The sequence below is a fragment of the Lepidochelys olivacea genome, assembly GCF_965140295.1.
Source record: "Lepidochelys olivacea isolate rLepOli2 genome assembly, chromosome: 23".
Classification (NCBI taxonomy): domain Eukaryota; kingdom Metazoa; phylum Chordata; order Testudines; family Cheloniidae; genus Lepidochelys; species Lepidochelys olivacea.
The window spans coordinates 2,732,765-2,752,410 of NC_140433.1; the positions used below are offsets into that span (position 1 = coordinate 2,732,765).

The 19,646-nt window shown below is 69.6% G+C and overlaps 1 protein-coding gene across 1 annotated transcript in view; it reads left to right on the forward strand.

Moving 5' to 3' along the window:
• Positions 1-19,646, forward strand: part of RYR1 (ryanodine receptor 1) — a 103,565-nt gene that overhangs the window by 27,588 nt on the left and 56,331 nt on the right. The window contains exons 21-40 of the mRNA XM_084612258.1: positions 205-309; positions 1,142-1,245; positions 2,048-2,131; positions 2,600-2,759; positions 3,628-3,775; positions 4,619-4,824; positions 5,140-5,314; positions 6,108-6,316; positions 7,530-7,897; positions 8,243-8,372; positions 9,447-9,607; positions 11,026-11,191; positions 11,349-11,435; positions 11,773-11,999; positions 12,642-13,437; positions 14,544-14,744; positions 15,577-15,688; positions 15,913-16,059; positions 17,126-17,399; positions 18,550-18,664. Of these exons, the coding sequence (XP_084468384.1) occupies positions 205-309; positions 1,142-1,245; positions 2,048-2,131; positions 2,600-2,759; positions 3,628-3,775; positions 4,619-4,824; positions 5,140-5,314; positions 6,108-6,316; positions 7,530-7,897; positions 8,243-8,372; positions 9,447-9,607; positions 11,026-11,191; positions 11,349-11,435; positions 11,773-11,999; positions 12,642-13,437; positions 14,544-14,744; positions 15,577-15,688; positions 15,913-16,059; positions 17,126-17,399; positions 18,550-18,664 (3,975 nt within the window). The remainder of the gene's footprint in view (positions 1-204; positions 310-1,141; positions 1,246-2,047; positions 2,132-2,599; positions 2,760-3,627; positions 3,776-4,618; positions 4,825-5,139; positions 5,315-6,107; positions 6,317-7,529; positions 7,898-8,242; positions 8,373-9,446; positions 9,608-11,025; positions 11,192-11,348; positions 11,436-11,772; positions 12,000-12,641; positions 13,438-14,543; positions 14,745-15,576; positions 15,689-15,912; positions 16,060-17,125; positions 17,400-18,549; positions 18,665-19,646) is intronic.

Sequence of the window (19,646 nt, forward strand, 5' to 3'; positions counted from 1 at the left end):
ACCTACCCCAACCCGTGGGGTTTGGGGGGGAAGGTGCGGGGACGATGGGTCCAGCCTGGCCCCAGGGCTGCGGGCAGCCGCCCAGTGCACATTGCCCCCAGGCGCTGACCCCCCGCCCTCGTCAGGAGCCCCCGCGGGGAGGGCGGGACCCGCTCGGGGGTGTCCCCCAAGGCTGGGGGGCCCGTCTAACCCCTGTCCCTGCAGATCGTCCTCCCCCCACACCTGGAGAGGATCCGTGAGAAGCTGGCAGAGAATATCCACGAGCTGTGGGCGCTGACCCGGATCGAGCAGGGCTGGACCTACGGGCCCGTGAGTGCCCCACTGTACCCCCATACAGGCCCGCGAGTGCCCCCCATAACCACCTATCGGCCTGCAAGTGCCACCCACATCCTGCTGTGGGACCGCAAATGCCCCCCCATAGCTCCCTACAGGCCCGCGAGTGCCCCCATACCCCGTACAGGCCTGCAAATGCCCCCTGTACCCCCCAATGGGCCCGCAAGTGCCCCCCCATAGCTCCCTACAGGGCTGCGAGTGCCTCACAGCCCTCCCTCCATCCCTATAGGACCATGTGTGTCCCCTGTGGGTCCGTGAGTACCCCCCTCTATCTCCCTACGGGCCTACACCGAGCCCAGACATGGGCCCCTGAGTGCTCCCCAGTCACCTCCTGTCTCTATAGGCCCGTGAGTGCCCCCCAGTACCCCCCCACAGGCCCCTGCCTACCCCCCCATCCATCCCTACTGCTTCCCACCGGGGACGCCTCTGCCTTGCTCCAACCTCTCCCCCCTGTGACTGGCAGGTGCCCCCAGGCGTGAGGGGGTGGGCACCTCTACCCCACAGAGCCGCCCAGCCCCTGCCCCCCAGAACCGCCCAGCCCAGCCCCTGCCCCCCAGAACCTCCAGCCCAGCCCGTACCCCCAGAACCGCCCAGCCCAGCCCGTGTCCCCAGAACTCCCAGCCCGTACCCCCAGAGTCGCCCAGCCTGGCCCCAGCCCCTGCCCCCCAGATCTCCCCAGCTCAGCCTGTGCCTGCCAGCCCCACCCAGCCCCTTTCCCAGAACCCACTGCTGGTGCTGGCTGAGCGGGGGTTGGGAGGGACTCGGGTCGGGGTGTCAGTGGGTCGCTGACCCCCCCGCCCCCCGTCAGATCCGGGACGACAACAAGAGGCTGCACCCCTGCCTGCTGGATTTCCACAGCCTGCCCGAGCCGGAGAGAAATTACAACCTGCAGATGTCGGGGGAGACCCTGAAGTGAGCGGTGCGGGGGAGATGGGGGGTAACGTCGGGGGGGACGACTCGGGAAGCATGGGGGAGGGCGGGGAGCCACGGGGCCTAAGGCGGGGCTGGCAGGGCTGAGGACGTGGGGGCATGAGACCCCTCTCCACACGAGGGGGTGGGTGAGGGAGGTCCAGCTGGGATGGGGGGAGGATTGGGATGGGGGAGAGGGGGTGGCGGTGGCTGAGCAGGGGGATGGGGGAGAGGGCTCGTCTCTTGGGGGTGGGGAATGGGTGGGGGAGCTAGTCAGCTGGGGGTGGGGGATGGGTGGGGGACTCATCTCTCAGGGGGTGGCAGTGGAGGGAGGGGGGACTCATTTCTTGGGGGGGTCTCGTCTCGTGGGGGATGGGGGGGGTCATCTCTTGGGGGACTGGCAGCGGAGGAAAGGGGTGTGGGACTCGTCTTGTGGGTGGGGGGATGAAGTGGGGGCTTGTCTCGGGGTGGGGGTCTCATCTCTTGGAGGGTGGCAGTGGAAGGAGGGGGGACTCATCTTGGGGTGGTGGCTGGGAGTGGGGTCTCGTCTCTTGGGGGGCTGGCAGCGGAGGAAAGGGGTGTGGGACTCATCTCATGGGGGTGGGGGGATGCAGTGGGGGGCTCGTCTCGGGGTGGGGGTCTCATCTCTTGGGGGGTGGCAGCGGAGGGAAGGGGTGCGGGACTCGTCTCTTGGGGGTGGGGGGATGCGGTGGGGAGCTCGTCTCTTGGGGGCAGCGGCAGGGCCGGAGGCTCTGTCGGGGAGCTGACCTCCCCCCCACCCCCCCCCATTACTGTCTCCCCGCAGGACACTGCTGGCTCTGGGCTGTCACGTGGGCATGGCCGACGAGAAGGCTGAGGAGAACCTCAAGAAGACCAAGCTGCCCAAAACGTGGGTGGTCCGGGGGTGAGGGGGAGTCCTGGGGGGGACGTGACCCCCACGGAGCCGTCTGAGACTCCACCAGCCCAGGGACGTCGCCCTCGGGGCAGCCCCCCTGAGTCCCAGTCCTGGTGCCTCTTCCCTGCCTCCAGCTGCCCCCACTTAACAACCCCAGCTGGCCCCCTCAGGCCTTTGTTAGGTCTAGGGGGTCTAGGTGCCAAATGTCGGGGCAGTTGGAGTGGCCAGTGTCTTCTGGGACTCTCCATGGGCCCCAGGCTTGGGCGGCACCCGGATCTCTGGGTCTCTGCTCACTGCCTCCTTAACCAGGCACCACTTAGGGGAAACCGAGGCACACACAATGGAAGATTCCCACTTCATCACAGGGGGTGGGGACTCCAGGCTCGATGGGCTGGCCTGGGTGGGGAGGCGGGAGATGGAGGTTGATTGGCAGGTCCTAGCGCAAAGCCCCTCCCCTGGCAGGTACATGATGTCCAATGGCTACAAGCCGGCCCCGCTGGACCTGGCCCACGTCAAGCTGACCCCGGCCCAGAACACGCTGGTGGACAAGCTGGCCGAGAACGGCCACAACGTGTGGGCCCGGGACCGTGTGAGCCAGGGCTGGACCTACAGCATCGTGCAGGTAGGGGGCTGGGGCCGGGGGAGGGGACTGTTGGGGGACCAGGGTGTGGGGGGCTGGGGGACCAGTAGCGCCTGCTCTGTGCCAGGGTGAGCGGGCGTCGGATTCGGCACTGTGCCAAGCAGGGCAGGGCTCCCGCGTGCACACGCGTGTGCCCAGTGCTCCCATGCTGTCTTCTGTTTCGTGAGAGAACCAGGCATTGCATCCGGTGGTTAGACCGGGGGGCGGCCGGGAGCCAGGACGCCTGGGTTCTATCCCTGGCTCTGTGAGGGGAGTGGGGGCTGGGGGTTGGAGCAGGGGGCTGGGAGCCAGGACTCCTGGGTTCTCCCCCTGACTCTGCCTCGTTCCCCATCAGTGACCCAGGGCCACGGTCCATCCCTGCCTCGCAAGGGGGTGTGTGGGGGTGGGGTGGGAGCGACGTGAGTTCCGGTGCTTTGAGATCCGCAGCGGGAAGGGCAGCAGCCAGCGGCCAGAACAGCCCCTCCCAGCCGGGCCCGGGCAATGGGCTGGGTTTGGACTGGCTCGAGAGCAGCTCCTCTTGGTTTCCCCCCGTCGTGTGCGTGTCCGTGGCGTGTGTCCGTGTCCGTGGGGCGTGTGCGTGGGGCGTGTCCGTCTCCGTGGCGCGTGTGCGTGGCGCGTGTGCGTGGTGCGTGTCCATGTGCATGGTGCGTGTGCGTGGGGCGTGTCCGTCTCCGTGGCGCGTGTCCGTGGTGCGTGTGCGTGGGGCGTGTCCGTCTCCATGGCGTGTGTGCGTGGCGCGTGTCCGTGTGCATGGTGCGTGTGTGTGGCGCGTCTCCGTGGTGCGTGTGCGTGGCGCGTGTCCGTGTCCATGGTGTGTGTCCGTGTCCGTGACGCGTGTGCGTGTCACCAGGACATCAAGAACAAGCGCAACCCGCGCCTGGTGCCCTACAACCTGCTGGACGAACGGACCAAGAAGACGAATCGCAACAGCCTGTGCGAGGCCGTGCGCACGCTGATCGGCTACGGCTACAACATCGAGCCCCCCGACCAGGAGACCTGTGAGTGCCCCCGGGGCCCCTGCCTCCGGGCCCCTCCTTCTCCCCTCCCCCGGGGCCCCTCCTTCTCTCCTCCCTCCGGGGCCCCTTCTCCTCTCCCCCGGGGCCCCTCCTTCTCTCCTCCCTCCGGGCCCCTCCTTCTCTCCTCCCCCCGGGGCCCCTCCTGTCCTCCCCTGAGCCCCTGCCTCCGGGCCCCTCCTTCTCTCCTCCCTCCGGGGCCCCTCCCCCGGGACCCCTCCTTCTCCTCTCCCCCGGGGCCCCTCCTTCTCCTCTCCCCCGGGGCCCCTCCTTCTCCTCTCCCCCGGGGCCCCTCCTTCTCTCCTCCCTCCGGGGCCCCTCCTTCTCTCCTCCCTCCGGGGCCCCTCCCCCGGGGCCCCTCCTTCTCTCCTCCCTCCGGGGCCCCTCCTTCTCTCCTCCCTCCGGGGCCCCTCCTCTGGACCCCTCCTGCCCTCCCCCGGGGCCCCTCCTTCTCTCCTCCCTCCGGGGCCTCTCCTGCTGCCCTCCCCTGGGACTCCTCCTCCGGATCTCTCCTAGGCTGCCCCTTCTCCCCTCTGCTCCCCCTGCGGCCCCCTCCTGCCCTCCCCAGGGCCACCCTCCTCTCCTCCCCGTAGCCCCTTCCTCTTCCCCACTCCTGCCCTCCCCCCGGCTCCTCTTGTCCCCTCTGCTCCCCTGGGGCCCCTTCCCCCCCATAGGGAGGGTGGTTGAGTGGTGGTGGGGTACAGGCTGGTAGGGAGGGCAGGTGTGGGGGTGGTGAGGTGAGCGATGTGTGAGGGCGGGGATAGGGGATGGGGGGCCGGGGGGCAGGCAGTCCTTGGGGCGCGGGGTGACCCTGCCCTCGCCCCGCAGCGGCCCAGGGGGTGCCCACGGCGCGCTCGGAGCGGGTGCGGGTGTTCCGGGCGGAGCAGTGTTACGCCGTGCGGGCCGGGAGATGGTACTTCGAGTTCGAGGCGGTGACCACGGGCGAGATGCGCGTGGGCTGGGCCCGGCCGGACGTGCGCCCCGACGTGGAGCTGGGGGCCGACGACCTCGCCTACGTCTTCAACGGCCACCGGGTGAGTGGAGGAGGGACTGGACTCCCCCCTGCAATGGGCTCCCCCTAGCCTGGTATCCGCCCGCCCCTCGGGTCACCCACCGGGCCCCCCAGCCCGTTGTCCCCCGCCACCTGGATCAAACCAATGGCCTGCCCTAGCCCCGTATCCCCCATTCCCTGCCACTGTGGGCTGGGTCCCCCCATGGGCCCATCTAGCCTGGCGTCCCGCCCCACACTTGGGTCCTGCCCTTTGGTGCGTTACCCTCTGGCTGTGCTGGGCCAACGCCTCCCGCCCACCCCTGGCATTGCTCCCCATGACCCCACCCTCCCACTCCAGGGCCAGCGCTGGCATGTCGGCAGCGAGCCCTTCGGCCGCTCCTGGCAGCCGGGCGACGTGGTCGGCTGCATGATCGACCTGACCGAGAACCACATCATGTTCACGCTCAACGGGGAGATGCTGATCAGCGACTCGGGCTCTGAGCTGGCTTTCAAGGACATAGAGATCGGAGAAGGTGAGGGGCTGGCTGCCCGGACGCCTGGGTTCTCCCTGCCTCTGGGAGGGGAGCGGGGGCTAGTGGTTAGAGCAGGGGGGCTTGGAGCCAGGACTCCTGGGTTCTGTCCCTGGCTCTGGGAGGGGAGTGGGGGCTAGTGGTTAGAGCGGGGGGGGCTGGGAGCCAGGATGCCTGGATTCTGTCCCTGGCTTTGGGAGGGGAGTGGGGGCTAGTGGTTAGAGTGGGGGGGGCTGGGAGCCAGGACTCCTGGGTTCTGTCCCTGCCTCTGGGAGGGGAGTGGGGGCTAGTGGTTAGAGCAGCGGGGGCTGGCGGCCAGGATGCCTGGGTTCTGTCCCTGCCTCTGGGAGGGGAGTGGGGGCTAGTGGTTAGAGCAGCGGGGGCTGGCGGCCAGGATGCCTGGGTTCTGTCCCTGCCTCTGGGAGGGGAGCGGGGGCTAGTGGTTAGAGCAGCGGGGGCTGGCGGCCAGGATGCCTGGGTTTTGTCCCTGCCTCTGGGAGGGGAGCGGGGGCTAGTGGTTAGAGCAGGGGGGCTGGGAGCCAGGATGCCTGGGTTCTCCCCGGCTCTAGGAGGGGAGTGGGGGCTAGTGGCTGGAGTGGGGAGCAGGGACTGAGTGCCAGGGTGGCTGGGGTTTGTTCCTGGCGTGGACACTGACATGTCTGATGTCCCCTCTCTGCATCCTCCTTCCCCCTGTGTGTGGGGACATGCCGACCTTGTCGGAGTGGGGGGAGTGCTGTCCGTGTGGGGGGGCGTGCTAGGCCGTGCTGACCCTGCTGGGCCCCGCCCTGTCTTGCAGGCTTCCTCCCGGTGTGTAGCCTGGGCCTGGCCCAGGTCGGGCGGCTGAACCTGGGCCAGGAGGTCAGCAGCCTGAGGTACTTCCCTATCTGCGGGCTGCAGGAGGGCTTCGAGCCCTTCGCCATCAACATGAAGCGTGACATCAGCATGTGGTTCAGCAAGAGCCTGCCGCAGTTCTCCCCCATCCCCCCCGAGCACCCCCACTACGAGGTGAGGGCCAGCCGTGGGGGGGCTTGGCCCAGATCCCCATGGGGAGGGGGGAGCCGCCGGGGGGCTCGGCCCAGTGCGATGGGGGAGCTGCCAGGGGGCTCGGCCCAGTGCGATGGGGGAGCCGCTGGGGGTTTGGCCCGGAGCCCCATAGGGAGGGGGGAGCTGCCGGGGGGGCTTGGCCCGGTGCCCAGTGCGATGGGGGAGCCGCCGGGGGTTTGGCCCAGAGCCCCATGGGGAGGGGGGAGCTGCCGGGAAGCCGGGCGCCTGCTATCTCCGTCAGTAGGACCCGTGGGTGTGCAGACCTCACGGGCTGCCCGTCGGCAAACCGTAGTGCCGATATCTGCTGTGAACGCCAGTGCTCCCCTGTTGCCCCCCAGTGTCAGCTGGCACCAAGGGCTCCCTGGCTTACAGCATGGGCCCCACTCTGGGGAGCCCCTCTCTTTTGAGACCTGTTGGGGGCCAGGTTTGGGGCTGCTCCGGGAGTCCTGCCCCCCCGTTCCAAACCAGGCCCCATCTCTGCACCATCTGTCCCAGATCTGCAGGTCGGGGCCATGGCCCCAGCTTCGGAGCAGGCTCTTGAAGGAATCTTCTGTGGGCCAGACCCCCGAGGGGTCCCACCTTCCCCCAGGGCAGGCCACATCCCCCCCCAGCTCCAGCCAGCCTGCTCCCTTTGGCGGCTCTGCCCACTGGGCCCAGCTGAGCCGGCCCCTGGGGGAGACCCGACCATTCTACGGGGCCCCGTGCACCCAGCCCGGACATGCAGCTGCACCCAGGCGGGGTTTAGCATCCCCCTGGCTCAGGAGGTCCTGAGGGTGGCACAGAGACCGGCGGGTTAGGCCCTGCCTGCCTGTCCCTTCCTGAGTCAGTTCCCAGGGGAGCGCTCCCACCCTCTCCCTTTGGGCTCTGTGCCCAGCAAGGGGGGGAAATCCAGCTCCCGCTGTGCCGGGGGTGGCAAGGTGCCAGTGTCCCGGGCATTGGGTTTGCCCTTGTCTCCTGCCGTTCCTCACTTGGGCCAGCCCCGTCCCAGCTGAGCCACGCCTGGATCTCTTCGCCGCAATGTCCTCCTCCCCACTCTGGGTAACAATGCAACCTGTCGGGGAAACTGAGGCACGCCCTGGCCTGGTTAAAAACACCCCAGCGCTTCCCCGCTCCGTCTCAGCGTCCCCTGACCCGGGCCGTCCCCTCCTGACTCCTCCGCTCCCCCTGGGGCCAGGTGTCGCGCATCGACGGCACGGTGGACAACCCGCCCTGCCTGAAGCTGACGCACCGGACCTTCGGCTCGCAGAACGCGGTGAGCGAGCTGCTCTTCCTGCGGCTCAGCATGCCCGTGGAGTTCCACGAGAAGTTCAAATGCACGGCGGGGGCCATGCCCCTCACCCGCGCCCTCACCATCCCCGAGGAGGACGTCAAGGACGTGGACCTCGACTCCGAGTTCGAGGTGCTCCGGAAGTCGGCCGGGCGTAAGGAGGCTGAGGAGGCCGAGAAGGAGAAGCAGGGGGGGCCCCTGCCCAGCCCCAAGGAGCCCCCCAGGACGGAGAACGAGAAGGATGTGGCGTCGGAGAAGAGCAAGATCAAGAGAGGGTGAGAGCCTCTAGGAGACGGGGGGCGGGGAATGGGATATGGGGCCTTTCCCCTCCAGGGGGCGCTGGCTCCGATCCAGCCCCAGGACGGGGACCGTGGGGGCAGGGAATGGGGCACGGGGCCGTTCCCCTCTGACCTGAATTGGAAGTCTCTAATGAGCGGAGCCCATCCCCCCAGGTCTCTAACGAGCGGAGCCCATCCCCCCCAGTTCCCAGTGACTGGGCCTCCCGCGGCCCCCGCCTGCCCCACGCTGGACACAGGCTCTTTCCCTGGCTGGGCCAGGCTGGCCGGTCTCAGGGGGGTGAGCACTCACCGCCGGCTCCCCCCGTCTTCGTCCACTCCCAGCTTCCTGTTCAAGGCGAAGAAGGCCACGTTCAACGCCGCGCCCCCGGCGGTGCCCTCCGTGCAGCGCCTGGAGGAAGACGTGGTGCCCGACGACCGGGACGACCCCGAGATCATCATGAACACCACCACGGTACCGGGCCGCGCGGGGGCTGCTGGCCACACCGCCCGGGGCGGCGCTAGGGGGCGCCGTGCTGCCGGGAGCGGGGGGCTCAGCAGGGGGCGCTCTCCCCTGTCCGTGCTGACCCCGATGCAGCGCTAGGGGGCGCTGTGCTGCCGGGAGCGGGGGGCTCAGCAGGGGGCGCTCTCCCCTGTCTGTGCTGACCCCGGTGCAGCGCTAGGGGGCGCTGTGTTGCTGGGGCGGGGGGGGGGCTCAGCAGGGGGCGCTCTCCCCTGTCCGTGCTGACCCTGATGCAGTGCTAGGGGGCGCTGTCCTGCCGGGAGCGGGGGGCTCAGCAGGGGGCGCTCTCCCCTGTCCGTGCTGGCCCCGATGCAGCGCTAGGGGGCGCTGTGTTGCTGGGGGGGCTCAGCAGGGAGCGCTCTCCCCTGTCCGTGCTGACCCCGATGCAGTGCTAGGGGGCGCTGTCCTGCCGGGAGCGGGGGGCTCAGCAGGGGGCGCTCTCCCCTGTCCGTGCTGGCCCCGATGCAGCGCTAGGGGGCGCTGTGTTGCGGCGGGGGCTCAGCAGGGGGCGCTCTCCCCTGTCCGTGCTGACCCCGATGCAGCGCTAGGGGGCGCTGTCCTTCCGGGAGCGGGGGGCTCAGCAGGGGGCGCTCTCCCCTGTCCGTGCTGACCCCGATGCAGCGCTAGGGGGCGCTGTGTTGCGGGGGGGGCTCAGCAGGGGGCGCTCTCCCCTGTCCGTGCTGGCCCCGATGCAGCGCTAGGGGGCGCTGTGTTGCGGCGGGGGCTCAGCAGGGGGCGCTCTCCCCGTCCGTGCTGACCCCGATGCAGCGCTAGGGGGCGCTGTGTTGCGGCGAAGGGCTCAGCAGGGGGCGCTCTCCCCTGTCCGTGCTGACCCCGATGCAGCACTAGGGGGCGCTGTGTTGCGGCGGGGGCTCAGCAGGGGGCGCTCTCCCCTGTCCGTGCTGACCCCGATGCAGCGCTAGGGGGCGCTGTCCTGTCGGGAGCGGGCATGGACTCTCCTCTCTCAGGCTGTGGGGTTGGTGCCAGCCGGGCTGACGGCCCCCTCCCCTGCCCCCCCCCCCCCAGTACTACCACTCGGTGCGGATCTTCGCGGGCCAGGAGCCCACCTGCGTCTGGGTGGGCTGGGTCACCCCCGACTACCATCAGCATGACATGACCTTCGACCTGAGCAAGGTGCGCACCGTCACCGTCACCATGGGCGACGACCAGGGCCACATCCACGACAGGTGAGGGGCGCCGGCCGTGGCCAGCCTCCGCTGCAGAGCGCCGTGGGGCTGGGGGGGCACACTGGGGAGCAGGGGGCAGCCAGCCCTCTGGGGCCTTGAACTGGCGAGGGCTGGGTGGGTGCCAAGGAGGGGGGGTGTCACGGAGTCCCTGGGCGATGCTCTGGAACTGCTCCCCATGAAGCCAGGCAGGACTCTGGGGCAGTCGCCTTCCTGTGAGCAGCCTGTCTGCAGGAGACACAGCTCCCCCGGCTCCACCTTCCTGGGTCTGACCTCGGAGCATTCAGCCTCCTCTGCCCCTCCGTGCGCTTCCCACAGCCAGTCCGCCCAGGCGGGGTCCTGGGGATCCCAGAGAGTCCTGCCCCCCAACTTCGCAGTCAGACGGGACTCTCAGCCAGCCAGTAAAACAGAAGGTTTATTAGATGACAGGAACGTGGTCTAACACAGAGCTTGTAGGTGCAGAGAACCGGACCCCTCAGCTGGGTCCATTTTGGGGGGCAGTGAGCCAGACAACCACGTCTGCCCTTCACTCCATGTCCCAGCCAGCCCCAAACTGAAACTCCCTCCAGCCCCTCCTCCTCTGGGCTTTGTCCCTTTCCCGGGCCAGGAGGTCACCGGATTCGTTTGTTCTCCAACCCTTTAGCTCTCACCTTGCAGGGGGGGAAGGGCCCAGGCCATCAGTGACCAGGAAACAGGATGTCAGCCATTCTCTGTGTCCAGACCCCTGCACACACCTGCCCTCTAGGGCTCTGCAATGATCATACACCCTTATCCCATCACCTAGACACTTAAGAACTGCCTAGGGGAAACTGAGGCACCCCCACAATATTCAGTCTCACTTCGTCACACACGGGGATGTGGGGTAAAAGGCCCTGGCATGGGAGGCCATGGGGCAGAAGGGCCAGAGGTCACAGGGTGGAGTTCATGGGCCAGAGAGATGAAAGGCCCACAGGTGTAAGGGGTAGGAGGCCATGGGGCAGGAGACCATGGGGACGTGGGCTGGGAGTCGTGGGGCAGGAGACCATGGGGGACGTGGGGCAGGGCCATGGGGTTGTGGGACGGGAGGCCATGGGGGATATCAGTCAGAAGGCCATGGCATTGTGGGGTGGGGGCCATGGGACAGGAGACCGTGGTAGAGGAGGCCGTGGACGCCATGGGGCAGGGCCATGGGGGATGTGGGGCAGGAGGCCATGGGGTCATAGGGTGGGGTTGTGGGGTTGGAGGCTGTGGGGCGCAGGGTCCACGGCCCTGGAGCCCTGCAGACACACGGCAGGAGGGACCCCGGGGCTCTGGGGCAGGGGAGTTTGGGGGGCAGGGGGACAAGGGGCCCAGCCGGGGAGGGCGCGTGGGGGTGGGGAGTAGGTGGCTGCGGGGCGGGGGAGAGGGGTGAATTACCCCTGGGCCCACCCCTCCGCTGACAGCATCAAGCGCAGCAACTGCTACCTGGTGTGGGGCGGGGAGTTCGTGAGCAGCGCGCAGCAGACCCGGGTCAGCACCGTGGACCTGGTGCTCGGCTGCCTGGTGGACCTGGCCACGGGGCTCATGACCTTCACGGCCAACGGCAAGGAGATCAACACCTTCTACCAGGTGAGCCGCCCCCCGGGGCACGGCCGGGGTCCCCCCCGTGCCCACGGCCAGCCGGTCCGCACCCTGGCCCGGCCTGGGAGCCGGTGCCCCTTAGAGGGGACAGGCCCCGGGGACCCACTGGCTCCGGGCCGTGTCTCACTCCCTGTGTTTGGGCCAGGTGGAGCCGAACACCAAGCTCTTCCCGGCCGTCTTCGTCCTTCCCACGAGCCAGAACGTCTTCCAGTTCGAGCTGGGCAAGATGAAGGTAGGGGCGGCCCTGGGGTCCCTTGCCCCCACCCTCCGGCACAGCTGGGCTGTCTCCAACCTGCCCTGCCCCTGCCCCCCGGCACAGCTGGGCGGGTGGTGCCAATGAGTGTCTGGAAGGGATTTGCTTTGAGATTTAAACGCAGTCACTTTGCCTGTTCTGTGCGGGGACTAGTAGGTCAGAACAAGGGATTGGGTCTTGGACTCCTGGGTTCTATTCTGGCTTTGGGAGGGGAGTGGGGTCAGGTGAGTTAGAGCTGGGGGGGTCTGGGAGCCAGGACTCCTGGGTTCTCTCCCAGCTCAGACACTGATTCTCGGCCTCTCTCTGCCCCTGGCAGAACATCATGCCCCTCTCGGCCGCCATGTTCCACAGCGAGCGGAAGAACCCCGAGCCGCAGTGCCCACCGCGCCTCGTCATCCAGATGCTGACGCCGGTGACCTGGAGCCGCGTGCCCAACGAGTTCCTGGCCGTGGAGACAGCCCGCATCAGCGACCGGCACGGCTGGATGGTGGAGTGCGTCGACCCCCTGGTCATGATGGCCTTGCACATCCCCGAGGAGAGCCGGTGAGCGCTCCCTCCTGGCACAGGCCCCCGGGGAGAGAGCCAGTGCGGGGAACCCTGTCGCCTCCATGTCTGTGCTTGTCCTAAAGCCCTGGAGCTTAGGGACCGACTCCCTGAGCTGGCAGCGGTGGTAAGCTATAAACTCTTGTATCGCTTCCCAGTGGCCGGTCCACACACCGTCAGTGTCCCACGAGGGTCAGGCCTTCGGGAGCAATCGCGGTGCAAGCTAGGGAACGGCCCTGCTTTCCTGGTCCCACCCCCCTCCAGGGACCCTTCTGTCCCTCCGCACCCGGCTCCCTGTCAGAAGTATGCTGTGTGGCTGACAAACAGCTGCCGTGCCCCGGCTCAGCGGCGGATGCATCTCAGTGATGGAGGAAGCGGTAAACTGAAGCCCAGAGAGGGGGGGAAATTTCTTTCTCCCAGGACGGTTCACTGTCAGACCCTGGATTAGAACCCAGCAGATTCCCGCCGACCCCCTGCTCTAACCACTAGCCCCAACTCCCGTTGCAGAGCTGGGGATAGAACCCAAGAGTCCTGCTTCCCAATCCCCCGACGCCCCGCCCCGAGCTCGGGGCAGAACCCAGGAGTCCTGGCTCCCCCCCCCCCCCGCTCTAACCCGCGGGCCCCATTCCCCCCGCCCGGCAGGTGCATCGACATCCTGGAGCTGTCGGAGCAGCTGGCCCTGCTGACGTTCCAGCAACACTCGCTGCAGCTCTACTGCGCCGTGTGCGCCCTGGGCAACAACCGGGTGGCCCACGCCCTGTGCGGCCACGTGGATGAGTCCCAGCTGCTCTACGCCATCGAGAGCCCCCACCTGCCCGGCCCGCTGCGCGGCGGCTACTACGATCTGCTCATGAGCATGCACCTGGAGTCGGCCAAGCGGGCCCGGCTCACCATGAACAACGAGTTCATCGTGCCCATGACGGACGCCACCAAGAGCATCCGGCTCTTCCCCGAGGGCAGCCGGAAGCCCGGCCTGCCCGGCGTGGGCACCAGCACCTGCCTGCGCCCGCCCCTGCACTTCGCCCCGCCCTGCTTCGTCAGCACCAGCCCCGAGCGGTACCAGCTGAGCCCCGCCCTGCCGCTGGAGGCGTTGAAGCTGAAGGCCCTGGCCATGCTGACGGAGGCGGTGCAGGACGGCGGGCAGCACAGCCGGGACCCGGTGGGCGGCAGCGTCCAGTTCCACTTCGTGCCCGTCCTCAAGCTGGTCTCCACCCTGCTGATCATGGGCGTCTTTGGGGACGAGGACGTGCGGCACATCCTGCGCTTGATCGAGCCGGCCGTCTTCGGGGAGCCCGCCGAGGAGGAGCGGGGCGAGGCGGAGAAGCCGGAGGAGGAGGAGCAGGGGGAGAAGGCCGGGGCCAAGGCCGGCGAGGAGGAGGCCGAGGGGCTGGAGGAGGGGCTGCTGCAGATGAAGCTGCCTGAGTCGGTCAAGCTGCAGGTGAGAGATCCGTGGCGTGGAGTGGGGGGGACTCTGACCCCACCCCCGTCTCCTCACGGCACGGAGCGGGGACACCCTGATCCCACCCTCCATTTCCTCACGGCACGGAGCCGGGGATCCCTGACCCCGTCTCCTCACGGCATGGAGCGGGGAGACCCTGACCCCACCCCCCCGTCTCCTCATGGCACAGGGCGGGGAGACCCTGACCCCAGCCCCCATTTCCTCACGGCACGGAGCGGGGATCCCTGCCCCTGTCTCCCCATGACACGGAGTTGGGGGTTCCCCATCTCCCCACATCATAGGTGGCCTGTCCTTCCCTGTGTCCCGGAGTCCCCGGGCGATGCTCTGGAACTGCTCCCCATGAAGCCAGGCAGGACTCTGGGGCAGTCGCCTTCCTGTGAGCAGCCTGTCTGCAGGACACCCAGCTCACCCGGCTCCACCTTCCTGGGTCTGACCTCGGAGCCTTCAGCCTCCTCTGCCCCTCCGCGCGCTTCCCACAGCCAGTCCGCTCAGGCGGGGTCCTGGGGATCCCAGAGGGTCCTGCCCCCCAACTCCACAGTCAGACGGGACTCTCAGCCAGCCAGTAAAACAGAAGGTTTATTAGACGACAGGAACATGGTCTAACACAGAGCTTGTGGGTGCAGAGAACAGGACCCCTCAGCTGGGTCCATTTTGGGGGCAGTGAGCCAGACAACCACATCTGCCCTTCGCTCCATGTCCCAGCCAGCCCCAAACTGAAACTCCCTCCAGCCCCTCCTCCTCTGGGCTTTGTCCCTTTCCCGGGCCAGGAGGGCCCCGGATTCCTTTGTTCTCCAACCCTTTAGCTCTCACCTTGCAGGGGGGAAGGGCCCAGGCCATCAGTGGCCAGGAAACAGGGTGTCGGCCATTGTCTGTGTCCAGACCCCTGCACACACCTGCCCTCTAGGGCTCTGCAACGATCATACACCCTCACCCCACCCCCTAGATACTTAAGAACTGCCCAGGGGAAACTGAGGCACCCCCAGACTGTTCAGAGGAAACATTAAGAACAGCCCCACTTCGTCACACCCTGCCCTATCCCTGCCCCGTTCCCCCCACCCCCCGGCACTGACGGCCCCTCCCCGCAGATGTGCAACCTGCTACAATACTTCTGTGACCGGGAGCTGCAGCACCGGGTGGAGGCGATCATCGCCTTCTCCGAGCGCTACATGGACCGTCTCCAGAGCAACCAGCGCCAGCGCTACGGGCAGCTCATGCAGGCCTTCGCCATGTCGGCCGCCGAGACGGCCCGGCGCACCCGCGAGTTCCGCTCGCCCCCGCAGGAACAGGTACGGCCCCCGCCCGGCCCCTCGTCCGGCCCCGGCCCCCTGCCCGGCCCCTCGTCCGGCCCCGGCCCCCTGCCCGGCCCCTCGTCCGGCCCCGGCCCCCTGCCCGGCCCCTCGTCCGGCCCCCCGCCCGGCCCTGGCCCCCCGCTCGGCCCCTCATCCAGCCCCGGCCCCCCGCCCAGCCCGGCCCCGGCACGCCGCCCGGCCCTGGCCCCTCGCCCGGCTCCTCAGCCAGCCCCTCACCCAGCCCTTCGCCCGGACCCCCGCCCGGCCCCGGCCCCTCGCCCGGCCCCGGCACACCGCCCGGCCCCGGCACACCGCCCGGCTCTTCGCCCGGCCCCGGCCCCCCGCCCTGCCCCTCGCCCGGCCCCCGCGCGCTGCTTGACCCCAGCACGGCACCTGGCCCCTCACCGGCTGTAACGATGCTGCCTCTGGCGGGACGCAAGGGAGAGAATCGATTCAGGACCAGCTGCTTCGAGCAGGGCGGCCAGCCCCGGGCTGGGTTGCCTTCGCTATTGAGGCAAATCAAACCAGCCAGCCAGAGAGGACTTTGGTCTCACCCCACTGGCTGACCGTAAGTCACACAAGCAATTCCCCTAGACACTCCAGTTTCCGGTATCAGCCCCCCGGCCCCTGGACGGTCCCGCACCCCACCTGGCCCCTGGCCAGCCTCAGGATGTCAGTGGGGCAGGGACGTGGGGGGGAGGGGGCGAGGGGCTGGACCAGCGTGTGGGGCAAAGGGGCCAGGAACTGGGGCAGCAGCAGGTCCAGCCCCGGCCCTGGTCTGCTGGCCCCCCCGTGCTCCCCGCCCCTCACCATCTCACCCCCCCGCCAGATCAACATGCTGCTGCACTTCAAGCACGGGGCGGACGAGGAGGAGTGCCTGGTGCCCGAGGACATCCGCGACGAGCTGCTGGACTTCCACACCGACCTGCTGAGCCACTGTGGTGAGGGCCCCGGGCCCCGTCCTGCCGGGTGTGCCCCCCCCGTGCCCCAGGCCCCGTCCTGCCGGGTGTGCCCCCCCCCTCCCAGTGCCCAGGGACACATCCTGCCGAGTGTCCCCCCATCCCCAGTGCCCCGAGCCCCGTCCCACCGGGTGTCCCCCCACCCCCAGGGACTCATCCCGCCAGGTGTCGCCCCCCCAAGGCCCATTCGTGCCGTGTCCCCCCAGGCATCGAGGCCGAAGGGGGAGAGGAGGAGGAGGAGGAGGACATGTCCCTGCGGCGCCGGCTGAGGACCCTGGTGGAGAAGGTGCTGAGCTTCCGGAAGAAGAAGGAAATGGAGGAGGAGCTGCCCGCCGAGGAGGAGCCAACACCCAGTGAGCCGGGGGGGGGGCTGGCTGGGGGGGGCTGGCTGGGACGGGAGCCTGAGTGCTGGCTGGAGGGGGGGGGGGCTGGCTGGGATGGGAGCCTGAGTGCTGGCTGGAGGGGGGGGGGGGGGCTGACTGGGACGGGAGCCTGAGTGCTGGCTGGGGGGGGGTGGGCTGGCTGGGATGGGAGCCTGAGTGCTGGCTGGGGGGGGGGGCTGGCTGGGACGGGAGCCTGAGTGCTGGTTGGAGGGGGGGGCAGGGGGGCTGGCTGGGACGGGAGCCTGAGTGCTGGCTGGAGGGGGGGGGGGCTGGCTGGGACGGGAGCCTGAGTGCTGGCTGGGGGGGGGGGCTGGCTGGGACGGGAGCCTGAGTGCTGGCTGGGGGGGGGGGGGGCTGGCTGGGACGGGAGCCTGAGTGCTGGCTGGGGGGGGGGGGCTGGCTGGGATGGGAGCCTGAGTGCTGGCTGGGGGGGGGGGCTGGCTGGGACGGGAGCCTGAGTGCTGGCTGGAGGGGGGGGCGGGGGGGCTGGCTGGGACGGGAGCCTGAGTGCTGGCTGGAGGGGGGGGCGGGGGGGCTGGCTGGGATGGGAGCCTGAGTGCTGGCTGGAGGGGGGGGCGGGGGGGCTGGCTGGGACGGGAGCCTGAGTGCTGGCTGGGGGGGGGGGGGGCTGGCTGGGACGGGAGCCTGAGTGCTGGCTGGAGGGAGGGGCGGGGGGGCTGGCTGGGACGGGAGCCTGAGTGCTGGCTGGAGGGGGGGGGGCTGGCTGGGACGGGAGCCTGAGTGCTGGCTGGCGGGGGGGGGCTGGCTGGGACGGGGAGCTGGTGCCTATGGCATCCCCTCTGTGGGTGGGGTGTTTCCAGGCATGCACTGCCCCCCATGCAGGGGTGTCATGCTGGGGGGACCCCCAGTGACCTCCGAGCCTCTTGTTTTAGGCCCCCCTTGGCAGAGGGCCCCTGAGCTGTGGGTCCCACGATGCCCCAGTCTTAGGGTCCAGGCCTCATGGCACTGCCGCTGTCCCCGGCACCACCCGCAGCCCCCCAGCCACCTGGCGCTGACCCCCCGCCCCCGCCCCCAGGCACGCTGCAGGAGCTGATCTCCCACACCATGGTGCACTGGGCGCAGGAGTCCTTCATCCAGAGCCCGGCGCTGGTGCGGGTCATGTTCAGCCTGCTGCACCGGCAGTATGACGCCATCGGGGAGCTGCTCCGCGCCCTGCCCCGGGCCTACACCATCAACGCCGTCTCCGTGGGCGACGCCATGAGCCTGCTCGAGAGCCTGGGCCAGATCCGCTCGCTGCTCATCGTGCAGATGGGCCCGGAGGAGGAGACCCTCATGATCCAGAGCATTGGGTATCCCCCTCGCTGCCCGCGCCCCCCCGGCCCTTGGGGGTCCCTCGCTGCCCGCGCCCCCCGGCCCTTGGGGGTCCCTCGCTGCCCGTGCCCCCCGGCCCTGGGATCCCCTCACTGCCTGCACCCCCCGGCCCTGGGGTCCCTTCGCTGCCCGCACCCTGCATCCCCCGGCCCTGGGATCCCCTCACTGCCCGCACCCTGCACCCCCCGGCCCTGGGGTCCCTTCGCTGCCCATGCCCCCCGGCCCTGGGGTCCCCCTCGCTGCCTGCACCCCATGCCCCCTGGCCCTGGGATCCCCTCGCTGCCCGCACCCTGCATCCCCCGGCCCTGGGATCCCCTCGCTGCCCGCACCCCGCGCCCCCTGGCCCTGGGGTCCCCTCGCTGCCCGCGCCCCCCCGGCCCTCGGGTCCCCTCGCTGCCCGCACCCCCCGGCCCTGGGGTCTCCCTTGCTGCCCGCACCCTGCACCCCCCGGCCCTGGGGTCTCCCTTGCTGCCCGCATCCCGCACCCCCCGGCCCTGGGGTCCCTTCGCTGCCCGCGCCCCCCGGCCCTGGGGTCCCCTCGCTGCCCGCACCCTGCACCCCCCGGCCCTGGGGTCCCCTCGCTGCCCGCGCCCTGCACCCCCCGGCCCTGGGGTCCCCTCGCTGCCCGCGCCCTGCACCCTCCGGCCCTGGGGTCCCCTCGCTGCCCGCGCCCTGCGCCCCCCAGCCCTGGGGTCCCCTCACTGCCTGAGCCCCCCGGCCCTGGGGTCCCCCTCGCTACCCACGCCCCCAGATCCTGGGGTCCCCCTCGCTGCCTGCACCCTGCACCCCCCGGCCCTGCCCTGGCCCTGGGGTCCCCTCGCTACCCACGCCCCCAGGTCCTGGGGTCCCCCTCGCTGCCTGCACCCTGCACCCCCCGGCCCTGCCCTGGCCCTGGAGTCCCCTCGCTGTCCACACCCCTCACTCCTGATCCGCAGCCCCTAGCTCTGTCATACAGCCTGCCCCACACCTCCCTGCTCCCTCTGAGCAGTGCCCGATCATGACCCCCCCCCCGCTCCCTTCACCAGTGACTCAGCCCCCAGCGTGGCAAGGGCCTGTGGCTAAAGCCCAGCCCGGTGCCGCCCGCACCCCGCAGGGTCCATATCCCCCCGTCCCCTCCTCCCTCCGCAGAAACATCATGAACAACAAAGTCTTCTACCAGCACCCCAATCTGATGCGAGCCCTGAGCATGCACGAGACAGTCATGGAGGTGATGGTCAACGTGCTGGGAGGGGGCGAGTCCAAGGTGAGCGGAGGGTCCCCCGGCTTGCGGGGCCCCGTGAGCCTGACTTCACGCCAGGTCGGAGCAGGACCCCCCTGGAGAACCTGCCCCCAAACCATTCCTAGAGCAGGTCCTTTCGCAGAACAGCCGGGCTTGACTGAAAAGCCCTGGGGTGCCCCCTGGCCTTGGGGTCCCCCTGCTCTGCCGGTGCCCCACACCCCACTGGGCCGGCCCTGGGGCCCCCAGGCTGTGCCGGGGCCCCGCACCCTGCACCCCCCAGCCCTGGGGCCCCCTGCCTCACTGCTGGCTCCCCGTGCCCCCTGGCCCTGGGGTCCTCCTGCTCTGCTGGTGCCCCACACCTCGCTGGCCTGGCCCTGGGGTCCCCTCACCACTGGTGCACCCTGGGCCTGGGGTCCCCCTGCTTCACTGCCAGTGCCCTCCCCCCGATCCACAGCCCCCTGTTCTCCCAGCACTGGGCTCGCCACCCTCAGCTCTGCCATAGGGCCTGCCCCACAGCTCCCTGCCCCTCTGAGCAGCGTCCAATCATGGGGTGGGTGGGAAGGGAAGTGTGTGTCGGGGTTGAATGTCCAGGACCCCCCTTGAATGCCTAGGCCGTGTGGGGCGTAGCTCAGAAACAGCTGAGCCAAGCCTTGCACAGAACTGAGACCGGGCGCAGAAAAGCCCCGACCTCGAAGAAATGCAACGCATGGGAGTTCATTCCCCAACCCCAGCTGCCGGACACTGACCGCACACAATGCCCCAAGTTGTGTACAGGAACCAAAGAGAGCCTGGGGTGGGGCGCGGGGGCTGTTTATACCGGGACCCCTCACCGGGTGCTGAGATGCAGCCACCTCTGGGGTGGGGCACGGGGGGAGGACACTCAGAGGGAGGAGGCTCGGCAGGGTGGCTCGGAGACGGGGCTGCTGCCACAGGGCCGGAGGGGGCAGGGAGGAGAGAGGACCCCCCCTCGGCTGTGAGAGCTGCCGTGGTGTAGACTCCGGCCCTG